We start from the raw sequence: 11,941 nt of genomic DNA, 5'->3' as shown, positions 1-11,941 counted from the left end.
TCCGAGAAAAGTTTCAATAAGTTCAATTAATAATGAGTCAACCAGAATGAAGGGCTCAGACTTTGTACTGTCACTAAAAGTAGGGCATTGAGGATAGAGGCAGAGGTTAAGCCTTACAAAAGGCTGCTTATTGTTTAAATTCAAGGGTTTTCTTACTAGAAAGTATAGTATTTACACAAATGTGAGGAATCAGAATTAAGTCCAATTCAGTTCAAATGGCTATTATTGATAAATCATTAAAGGAAATCGATTTTTTAAGACTTTAAAATTATTACAGATTCAAACTAGATGTGTCAAAGTGACATCAATGGCCCCGTCTCAAAAAGTAAAAAAATCTGCAATTTCAATAACACATGTGGACACAAACATGATGGTAGTCTCACGTATCAAAATTCAGCTCAAAATGTGGAGGCGTATAGAAAAAAAGTTTGTATAATTGTGACTTTCAACAATTTTCAAAGTTGTAAACCCTTAATTTTGGCAAAAAATAACAGAGTGGAACAAAACTTAAACTTGATCTGTAACTCATCATGGTTAACTGACATACCAAAAATCAGCCCAATATCTGAAGGCGTTTAGAAAAATGGTTTGTTGCGGAATGACGAAATTACGGAATTTCAAAATTACGGACAAGGGTAAAGTTAATATGGCACCAACAACTTCGTAGTTTAAGTTTAAGAAAAACAGACCAAAACACAAACACTGAGCAATGAACCATGAAAATGAGGTCAAGGTCAAATAAAACATGCATGACTGACATATAGATCATAAAATATTTCCATACACCAAATATAGTTGACCTATTGCATATAGTATTAGAAAAAAAGACTGAAACTCAAAAACTTAACTTTGACCCAGGGGTCGAATTTAAGCTTTTTTGTGTACTGGCTAGCCGGACCAGTGGACTGAAAACTCTACTGGTCCGGCTCCAAATCTACTGGTCCTGCAAAAATGACATTCATTTGACAATCACTAATAAAAAATTGTACAGTTCATTAAATTCCGATCTACTATATAATTCAACCATTTGCGATCGTTTTCCCATGATTTTTGGTATTTGCGTTTCCTTTTGTCAATTTCATATACTTTATTTCGATCTTCCTTTTGATTTTCACTTATTTTATTTTTTTTGTCCGGGGGTTTAACTCCTTCCAAAAATTTCCATATTTTATATTGTTGTGAAGGATGCTCACCCAAGATATTAATTAACTTGATCAATTGTAATACCCCCAGTACCGTGCAATTGATTTCACAGGTAAATTTTTTGTATACAAACGGAGATTGCGATGCAATCAGTGATTTTTATCGACAAATTTCTACTGGTCCGCCGGACCACAAGCTGACAAAATCTACTGGTCCGACGCACATTCTACTGGTCCTGGACCACCGAACCAGCGCTAATTTCGACCCCTGCTTTGACCACTGAACCATGAAATTGAGGTCAAGGTCAGATGACACCTGCCAGCTAGACATGTACACCTTAAAATCATCACACCAAATATAGTAGACCTATTGCACAGTAAAAAGAAAAACAGACCAAAACACAAAAACTTAACTATAACCACTGAACCATGAAAATGAGGTCTAGGTCAGATGATACCTGCCAGTTGGACATGTACACCTTACACTGCTTCCATACACCAAATATACAAGACCTATTGCTTATAGTATCTCAGATATTGACTTGACCACCTAAACTTAACCTTGTTCACTGATCCATGAGGTCAAGTGAAAACTGTCTTACAGATAGGAGGACCTTGCAAGGTATGCACATACCAAATATAGTAATCCTATTACTTATAATAAAAAAATCTGAACTTTTTTTTCAAGTAGGCACTGAACCATGAAAATGAGGTCAAGGACAATGGACATGTAACTGACAGAAACTTCGTAACATGAGGCATCCATATACAAAGTATGAAGCATACAGGTCTTGCACCTTCTAAACTATAAAGCTTTTAACAAGTTAGCTAACGCTGCCGGATCACTATCCCTATGTCGACAAAAATGATTTCTAAATACTAATGAATATAAAAAAACTTCTAAAATCATTAATTAAGAAAAATAAAGGCAACAGATCTAGATTAAATATATCTTATCTGCATTTATTACCAATGTTATTTCAACTGATCAGGCGGAGCTTACGTTTTAGTTTGCATAGGGACAGTCTATTTGAAGATGTTTGTGATAAGGATGATTGCCGTTATAATTATCACTGATTTCTAATCACCTTTTAATGTCATCAAAGGAATTTACAAAAGAATGACTGGACATTTCATTGATGAGTATATCCCAAAACACCTATCTATAGATGGACTGGTTTATTATGAACAAATCGGTTAAACTCTGCCCAGTCAATTGAAATAAATTGAGTAATATATAATATTGAAAATCTGAGAAACAGATCTAACTAAAAAAAATGTTTGCATGAAGAAAAAACACATTTTTGTTTCCTCAATCCACTTTTTATAACTTCACACAATTTTACCATCAAAACTGCTTAATTGTGTTTTCATTGAAATAAGAGCTTTCCTGATAGCATCACTGTCTGTATCACCAGGATCTTTCTTCAGAAACAGTTCAAAGTGTAGAATAACTTTCTTGAGTATTTCCTTCTTGTTGTATTTACTTTCTATATGCATCATTCTTTCACAAACCAAGGCAAAGTTTTTGTGCCAGTAGCTTGGAATGTTACCATTTTTCTGAATTGCTGAATCATAAAGCTGAAAATAACAATCATTTGAGTTGTAACAATTTTATTATCATTAAATTTATGACTTTCATAGATAATTGAGAAGAAAACTGAACAATTTCAATATCTGTTGTTTACATTATCCTTGCCATCATTGACATTTTGAAGCATTCTTTGATGTCTGCTTTTATATACAAATTGATAACCAAATTTAACGGGGAAAACATCAAAATTTTTTGTTCTTTACAATACTAGTTTTAATAAAACTGTTTTGAAATTTAAACATTATTATATCAAACATATGCATACATGTGAACCTCCCGACGGGAGTACAAAACTCCCGTTTTCAGGGGTCCCCTCCCGTCCTCCCGTCGAAGAGAAAAAAAATCCCGTGTAGAAAAAATTTCATGAATGAAAATTTTCAGTCGCCATTTTTACTATTTTGTTTACAAAATTTATCATTGAGATCGTAAAAACCCGAGATTTTTTAAGTCGTAAAAACACGAGGTTTATCGAATGTATCCGGTGTAACTGACATTACCTGATTACGCAACATGTGGAGATTTTAATTCTTGCTAAAGGCTAATTAACAAGTGATAATAGTTTGATTGAACAATCATAAGGTGTTTGTATATCAATTACTCGATGTGGCTTCTGTTTATGGCACACGCCAAGGATGATTAAAGGCAAATACCGATAAATACCGGCATTGATGGAAAATGGAATGTTGTTGTCCAAAAATTTATCGGAAGTTTTTTGATGCCGAGAAAAACACTTATTGTATATGAAAATCTCGAGATGAAAATACTGGAAAAAGGAATGGTTTCAGCTCAATGTGAGCTGTTTGCTACACAAGCTGACTGAAAAATTATATAAGCAAATTGTGTGTTCAAAATGCCAAAACGACAGTTATCTTCAAAGACACCAGTTTCAAAACAACAGAAATATTTGACAAAGTTCAACAATGTTTGTTAATTTATTATTTATTTATTATGTAATAAATGTATAGCATAAATCTCTCTTATATCTCAAGCCAATGCCAATGAAAAACAAATAAAAAAAGATTCTCATCAGCAATCAACAATGTAAAACAAAAGAAAAAAAGATTCTCATCAGCAATCAACAATGTAAAACAAAAGAAAAAAATATTCTCATCAGCAATCAACAATGTAAAATAAAAGAAAAAAAGATTCTTCTCAATTATTCCTTAATATATGCAGACTTTAACTAATGCCATTCACAAGGAAGATTGAAGAAAAAAACACATCATACGGTTAGTTTTACGACGAAAAATATGTCGATAAAAAACCTCCTGATCTGAGGTCCAATCTCCTGACCAAAATTTCCAAATCTCCTGATCTGAATTTTACAGTCCATCACATGTATGCATATGAAAGATAATGTATATTGTTTTATGTATGACTTTAAGAGCAGAAGTTTGGGACTCATCTATAACAAGAGGCTGTCACAACGACAGCAAACCAGATTTATTAACATTTATTTGTGTCCTGGCAATATCACAAGAACCATTACTGATGAATGGTGAAAGTGAAAATCGTCAATATCAAATTTGACCTCCATTTTGTTATCAGTATCAACGGGCGTATGACATTTGCGCCGATTTTGAAAATTTTCATTCTTTCCTTTGCGCCGATTTCATTTTTTCATTTGCGCCGATTTTATATTTTTTCCTAATTGGATTTACAGGTAAGTTACAGGTAAGTTTATACTTTTATATTGGCTGAGCACAGAGTATAAAGACAAATCAAGTGACATTGCAATTGGTAAATGGCTATCCCAATGTTTCAGGTTACCATTCCTTTCCCTAAATGAAATCGATGACTGCTTCACGTTTGACATTGTCTGACGTTCCGCTCCTTCTGATGACAAATGTCATACATTCTTAGACAACGTACAAGTACACATTCCATAACGGTCAACTAATTCGTGATGGCGTCCATAAAATTAACGAAGGGATGATTTCAACTTCACCATTTGGAACTCTTGGTTTAAGAGCTTCCCCGTGAGAAAATGCGAACTCTAAAAATGCCCCCACCAGTACGTATGCCAGACAAAGAAAAAGATGGCCTTCGTTATCGACAACTACGCCAAATATAGAAGATGCGAAATCATAAGAAAGGAATATATTAGATGTGTTGCCTATACATACTCCACAAGAACAGATTTATGATTTGAATGTATTCTGTTTTTATGGATTTGAATGCTGTACATATATTTTTGATTCGTCATTTAAGTATAAACAAAGTGCTTTTATCTTAGGTTTTTACTTCTTGATTTTAAGCAGGGGACAACAGTTTTATACATGTTATGATTGACAATTCATAACATGTGTACAACTGGCTAACGGAAGAGGTCTTTAAAGGGAAACTTCGCAAAAAAATCAAAAATTGATATTATGTTCATTCTGTATAAAAATGCTCAAATTCATAGATATTAAAGTTTTATTCCGCTAGATAAGCGATCACCATCGATTTTAAATTTAGAGTATCAATTCTCCGAGATCCGCCATCTTGTCTTCTTTCCCGATGAATAAAAACGATATGTCTATAAACCACAAAGAAACAAAACTACAGTAACCGATGTAGTCGTAATTGCGTGTCGATATCTTGTCAATCGTACGGTTGTTTAATCCGACTTACTAACTTGATACGGAAAATATTCTTACTTTTTTTTTAAATACCATGGTCTGTTGTTTTTAAACTGTTGATATTGGAATTAGGTGAAAAGTCAAAGTTGAAATCATGTTCCGTGAAAATTGTTTTCGAAAATCAAATTTGTTCATAATTCTTTAAAGTAATAAACTTTTTTCAAATATATTTTGATCTTCCCTCATCTGATCACCAGCATGGCTAAAGGTATTACTTCCAAAGGTATTGTGAGGGGTGTGAGGTGACACGTCCAGGTATTCAAGCGATTTCCTGTCGGGCTTGCAAGTTCCCATGATGCATCGTTTCACTTCTGCAGGTATTGATCAGTGTACACGGCTGATAACTTATAACTTATAACTTTCCATTTTGAACTATCAGATGTATAATATACAACTCTGTCTTACTTGTCATTACTAAACTCAAACGCTTGTTTATAAATAACATTTCTGGTGTAAAGAATATAATTCATAAAAATATAAATAATACCCAAAAAATAAGATTTGATGAAATTAAAATCTATTTAAATATTTTTTCCAAGAGTGAATTTGGGAAAATGTAATATATAGTCATTGTCAATAGTGAAGGACAGATTGGAACAGACCAGAAATATTGATTTAAAAAAAATGTACGCACTTGCCGACGATTCGTTTATACGACTGGATAGAAAGTTACGGAACTATAGCGCAATTTAAAATATATACGTGTATACATTGAACATAAGAAAAAAACATATATTTTGAATAAATAGGGGTAAAAGTGTTGAAAATAGACTAGTCCACGTATGCCAACAGTATGTAATCATCGAATGTCGATAGACTACAGTTGTATACCAAAAGAAGAAGAGAACCAATTTGATTTAAATACAGGTCGATGTATAACTTTTGCTTTGGTTCATTGAAGCTGTGGACCTAGGAAAATCACAGATTTATATTTCAATAAGATTGTTCTCAAACAAAGGAAGGAGTTCGTCATCACAATTGTTATATATGCCACTGGACGAACACTAATTATCCCCAGGGGATGTGAATATTTTGCTGGGAAACTTTTGAGTATCAAAGTTTCAAATTAATTTCGGGATTTATTTTCTTTCTTGGTATTCAATAACAGAAAAAAGAATAAATTACTTGTTCGCTGAATAGGGGTATTCTTGTCAGATAAAAGAATTTAGTTATATTTAAAAAATAGGGAAATATGACATTAAATTGGTTCTGTCTTTTTTTAAACATCGTTAAAACGATGTGTGTCTAAGGTGAACGCCACAAGAACCCTGTAATACTAGTACGAGAGTATAGCATGTAAACATTCCTTCTCAATAATATAGTTGTATTGGAAATCTTTTCATACAGATTGACAACTCATTGTCCGATATGCATGTAATATTTGCCACATGACGCCCATAGTTCTTTCTACCATCTTCACTTTATTCTTTGATATTGCTGTAAACATCGATGGTTCACACCCAAACAAAATGGGAGTAATGAACCTTCAGAGCTTCTCCGTGTTATACACTTGTGAAATATATAGACGAAATTTCTGTATTGAAATGAATCTACATCTCACAAACAGGATTTTCAAATAACGATTTTGAGTAATCACCTTACAAACCAATATAAACGTATGGCAAGATATAACCATGAAGGAATTTAGTTTTTGTCAGACGCAAGAACTCATCACTATATCATAAACGTATACGTATATATATGCATACAGTTTCAAATATCAAGAACAAGCGGTCGATGGCGATAGTCTGTTTTCTAACTGTTCAGAGTTAGACATGTCACTTGTTCATTCTTGGAAGCCTTCATATTCCCCGTCTAACGATGGGAACTCTTTCTGATTGTGTTGACTATAAATGCTTGTATGGTAATTCTGTCGTTTATCTGTACAAGATATCAAACAGATGTACAATGGTATATCAAATTGGGTAATATTGCATTTAGTTTTTATTAAAGATTAAAACTACTATTTTTTGCTTCATATTTGAATCTTCACGCCAATTGCCGCTAAGAAAGTAATCAAAAATTGTTTCCTTTTATTTTTATACACTTTCGGAATTACGAATCGGAATTTTATTTTCAATTAATTTACACAATTTAATTATTGTATCTTTATTCTCATCGTGTATTAAATCTTAGTGTATTAACATCATGGCAGCATATACTCTTTCTAATTCTTTCTGTTTATCCTTTCCAAATAACAACATTTATACCTGTGTACGCTTGAACTCACACCTGCGGCTAAATAGCTACAAGGTAAACGAATTGACCTCAAGCCGAGAAATATACAGTGACCTTTACAAAATAATATACACACTCTGCTCACACATTAGTTGCATTGAAATGATTATCAAAACAATAACGGTCTCGATAACGGTAAAAAGAATTGAAATATTTTCAGTTCAATATCAGTAAAAATGTTCAATAAATATTTTATGAAAAAAATCTCAACAATAATTAATTAAATTTATTCAAAAACATTTACTAGAGATAATTTTATAGGAGTTTAATTCAATCAATACAAAACGGTATATATATGCATATTCACTTTCGTTCATTCTTAAATTGTGGTTAATAACTTCGACCATTCGTCAGCTGTGCGCTTTTAATTACGTATATTGTCGATAAGCTATAAGAGTTAAACAGATTTTATTTTTTCCCAGAATTCAATAAATCGGGCTAATACGTCACGACCCACTCGAGAATTCAACCAAAAAAGTTACAAATACTTGATTTTCTCCGTTATTAGAAGGACTATAAATTTAAAACTTTGCAAATGTGTTTTTTATGTTAAGATGAACATAATTAGATGATAAGTAAAAAATCGCGGAATTTCCCTTTAATGATAAATGAAAATAACATTACTGGGATGGAGAGTTGTCTCATTGGCACTCAAACCACATCTTCTTATATCATTTCACCTGTAATTTACCTGTTATTTACCTGTAAAAAAATCGGCGCAAATGAAAGAAAAAATCGGCGCAAATGAAATGCAGATTGGCGCAAATGCAAAACGCCGGTATCAGCATATTAAAATTTGAAAAGCTTAGATTGAATGGTTCATGAGTAAATGCAACAACATGAATGGAAACGCCATTTTACAATCTTTCAAGAACCATAACTCCTGAACGGTAAAAGTCAAAATCGTCATTATTGAACTTGACCTCTATTTTGTCATCAGTAACAACATATTAAAATTAGGGAAGCTTTGGTAGAACAGTTAATGCGTAAATGCACGGACACGACTGGAAACTCCATTTTTCAATCTTTCAAGAACAATAACTCCTGAACGGTAAAAGTCAAAATCGTCATTATTGAACTTGACCTCCATTTTGTCATCAGTAACAACATACTATAATTTGGGAAGCTTTGGTAGAACAGTTCATGCGTAAATGCACAGACACAACTGGAAACTCCATTTTTCAATCTTTCAAGAACCATAACTCCTGAACGGTAAAAGTCAAAATTGTCATCATTGAACTTGACCTCTATTTTGTCATCAGTAACAACATATTAAAATTAGGGAAGCTTTGGTAAAATAGTTCATGCGTAAATGCACGGACACGACTGGAAACTCAATTTTTCAATCTTTCAAGAACCATAACTCCTGAACGGTAAAAGTCAAAATCGTCATTATTGAACTTGACCTCTATTTTGTCATCAGTAAAAACATATAAAAATTTTAAAAGCTTTGGTTGAATAGTTCATGAGAAAATGCACAGACACGACTGGAAACACCATTTTTCAATCTTTCAAGAACCATAACTCCTGAACGGTAAAAGTCAAAATTGTCATTATTGAACTTGACCTCTATTTTGTCATCAGTAACAACATATTAAAATTAGGGAAGCTTTGGTAGAACAGTTCATGCATAAATGCACGGACACGACTGGAAACTCCATTTTTCAATCTTTCAAGAACCATAATTCCTGAATGGTAAAAGTCAAAATCGTCATCAATGAACTTGACCTCCATTTTGTCATCAGTAACAACATATTAAAATTTGGGAAGCTTTGGTAGAACAGTTCATTCGTAAATGCACGGACACGACTGGAAACTCCATTTTTCAATCTTTCAAGAACCATAACTCCTGAACGGTAAAAGTCAAAATTGTCATTATTGAACTTGACCTCTATTTTGTCATCAGTAACAACATATTAAAATTAGGGAAGCTTTGGTAGAACAGTTAATGCGTAAATGCACGGCCACGACTGGAAACTCCATTTTTCAATCTTTCAAGAACAATAACTCCTGAACGGTAAAAGTCAAAATCGTCATTATTGAACTTGACCTCCATTTTGTCATCAGTAACAACATACTAAAATTTGGGAAGCTTTGGTAGAACAGTTCATGCGTAAATGCACAGACACAACTGGAAACTCCATTTTTCAATCTTTCAAGAACCATAACTCCTGAACGGTAAAAGTCAAAATTGTCATTATTGAACTTGACCTCTATTTTGTCATCAGTAACAACATATTAAAATTAGGGAAGCTTTGGTAGAATAGTTCATGCGTAAATGCACGGACACGACTGGAAACTCAATTTTTCAATCTTTCAAGAACCATCACTCCTGAACGGTAAAAGTCAAAATCTTCATTATTGAACTTGACCTCTATTTTGTCATCAGTAAAAACATATAAAAATTTTAAAAGCTTTGGTTGAATAGTTCATGAGAAAATGCATAGACACGACTGGAAACACCATTTTTCAATCTTTCAAGAACCATAACTCCTGAACGGTATAAGTCAAAATTGTCATTATTGAACTTGACCTCTATTTTGTCATCAGTAACAACATATTAAAATTAGGGAAGCTTTGGTAGAACAGTTCATGCATAAATGCACGGACACGACTGGAAACTCCATTTTTCAATCTTTCAAGAACCATAATTCCTGAATGGTAAAAGTCAAAATCGTCATCATTGAACTTGACCTCCATTTTGTCATCAGTAACAACATATTAAAATTTGAGAAGCTTTGGTAGAACAGTTCATTCGTAAATGCACGGACACGACTGAAAACTCCATTTTTCAATCTTTCAAGAACAATAACTCCTGAACGGTAAAAGTCAAAATCGTCATTATTGAACTTGACCTCCATTTTGTCATCAGTAACAACATACTATAATTTGGGAAGCTTTGGTAGAACAGTTCATGCGTAAATGCACAGACACAACTGGAAACTCCATTTTTCAATCTTTCAAGAACCATAACTCCTGAACGGTAAAAGTCAAAATTGTCATCATTGAACTTGACCTCTATTTTGTCATCAGTAACAACATATTAAAATTAGGGAAGCTTTGGTAAAATAGTTCATGCGTAAATGCACGGACACGACTGGAAACTCAATTTTTCAATCTTTCAAGAACCATAACTCCTGAACGGTAAAAGTCAAAATCGTCATTATTGAACTTGACCTCTATTTTGTCATCAGTAAAAACATATAAAAATTTTAAAAGCTTTGGTTGAATAGTTCATGAGAAAATGCACAGACACGACTGGAAACACCATTTTTCAATCTTTCAAGAACCATAACTCCTGAACGGTAAAAGTCAAAATTGTCATTATTGAACTTGACCTCTATTTTGTCATCAGTAACAACATATTAAAATTAGGGAAGCTTTGGTAGAACAGTTCATGCATAAATGCACGGACACGACTGGAAACTCCATTTTTCAATCTTTCAAGAACCATAATTCCTGAATGGTAAAAGTCAAAATCGTCATCAATGAACTTGACCTCCATTTTGTCATCAGTAACAACATATTAAAATTTGGGAAGCTTTGGTAGAACAGTTCATTCGTAAATGCACGGACACGACTGGAAACTCCATTTTTCAATCTTTCAAGAACCATAACTCCTGAACGGTAAAAGTCAAAATTGTCATTATTGAACTTGACCTCTATTTTGTCATCAGTAACAACATATTAAAATTAGGGAAGCTTTGGTAGAACAGTTAATGCGTAAATGCACGGACACGACTGGAAACTCCATTTTTCAATCTTTCAAGAACAATAACTCCTGAACGGTAAAAGTCAAAATCGTCATTATTGAACTTGACCTCCATTTTGTCATCAGTAACAACATACTAAAATTTGGGAAGCTTTGGTAGAACAGTTCATGCGTAAATGCACAGACACAACTGGAAACTCCATTTTTCAATCTTTCAAGAACCATAACTCCTGAACGGTAAAAGTCAAAATTGTCATTATTGAACTTGACCTCTATTTTGTCATCAGTAACAACATATTAAAATTAGGGAAGCTTTGGTAGAATAGTTCATGCGTAAATGCACGGACACGACTGGAAACTCAATTTTTCAATCTTTCAAGAACCATCACTCCTGAACGGTAAAAGTCAAAATCTTCATTATTGAACTTGACCTCTATTTTGTCATCAGTAAAAACATATAAAAATTTTAAAAGCTTTGGTTGAATAGTTCATGAGAAAATGCATAGACACGACTGGAAACACCATTTTTCAATCTTTCAAGAACCATAACTCCTGAACGGTATAAGTCAAAATTGTCATTATTGAACTTGACCTCTATTTTGTCATCAGTAACAACATATTAAAATTAGGG

At 33.1% G+C, this 11,941-nt stretch overlaps 1 protein-coding gene across 1 annotated transcript in view; it reads right to left on the bottom strand.

The window, feature by feature from the left end:
- Positions 1-1,947: 1,947 nt before the first annotated feature.
- The window catches only part of LOC139515159 (protein O-mannosyl-transferase TMEM260-like), a 43,837-nt gene continuing 33,843 nt past the window's right edge, over positions 1,948-11,941 (bottom strand). The window contains exons 20-21 of the mRNA XM_071304722.1: positions 2,489-2,723; positions 1,948-2,021 (exon numbers count right to left, since the gene is read on the bottom strand). Coding sequence (XP_071160823.1) covers positions 1,948-2,021; positions 2,489-2,723 — 309 coding nt within the window. The remainder of the gene's footprint in view (positions 2,022-2,488; positions 2,724-11,941) is intronic.

This window comes from Mytilus edulis, chromosome 3, assembly GCF_963676685.1.
Source record: "Mytilus edulis chromosome 3, xbMytEdul2.2, whole genome shotgun sequence".
NCBI classification, from domain to species: domain Eukaryota; kingdom Metazoa; phylum Mollusca; class Bivalvia; order Mytilida; family Mytilidae; genus Mytilus; species Mytilus edulis.
The sequence above is the reverse complement of the archived record's forward strand: the minus strand, read 5'-3'. Positions and strand labels throughout refer to the sequence as shown.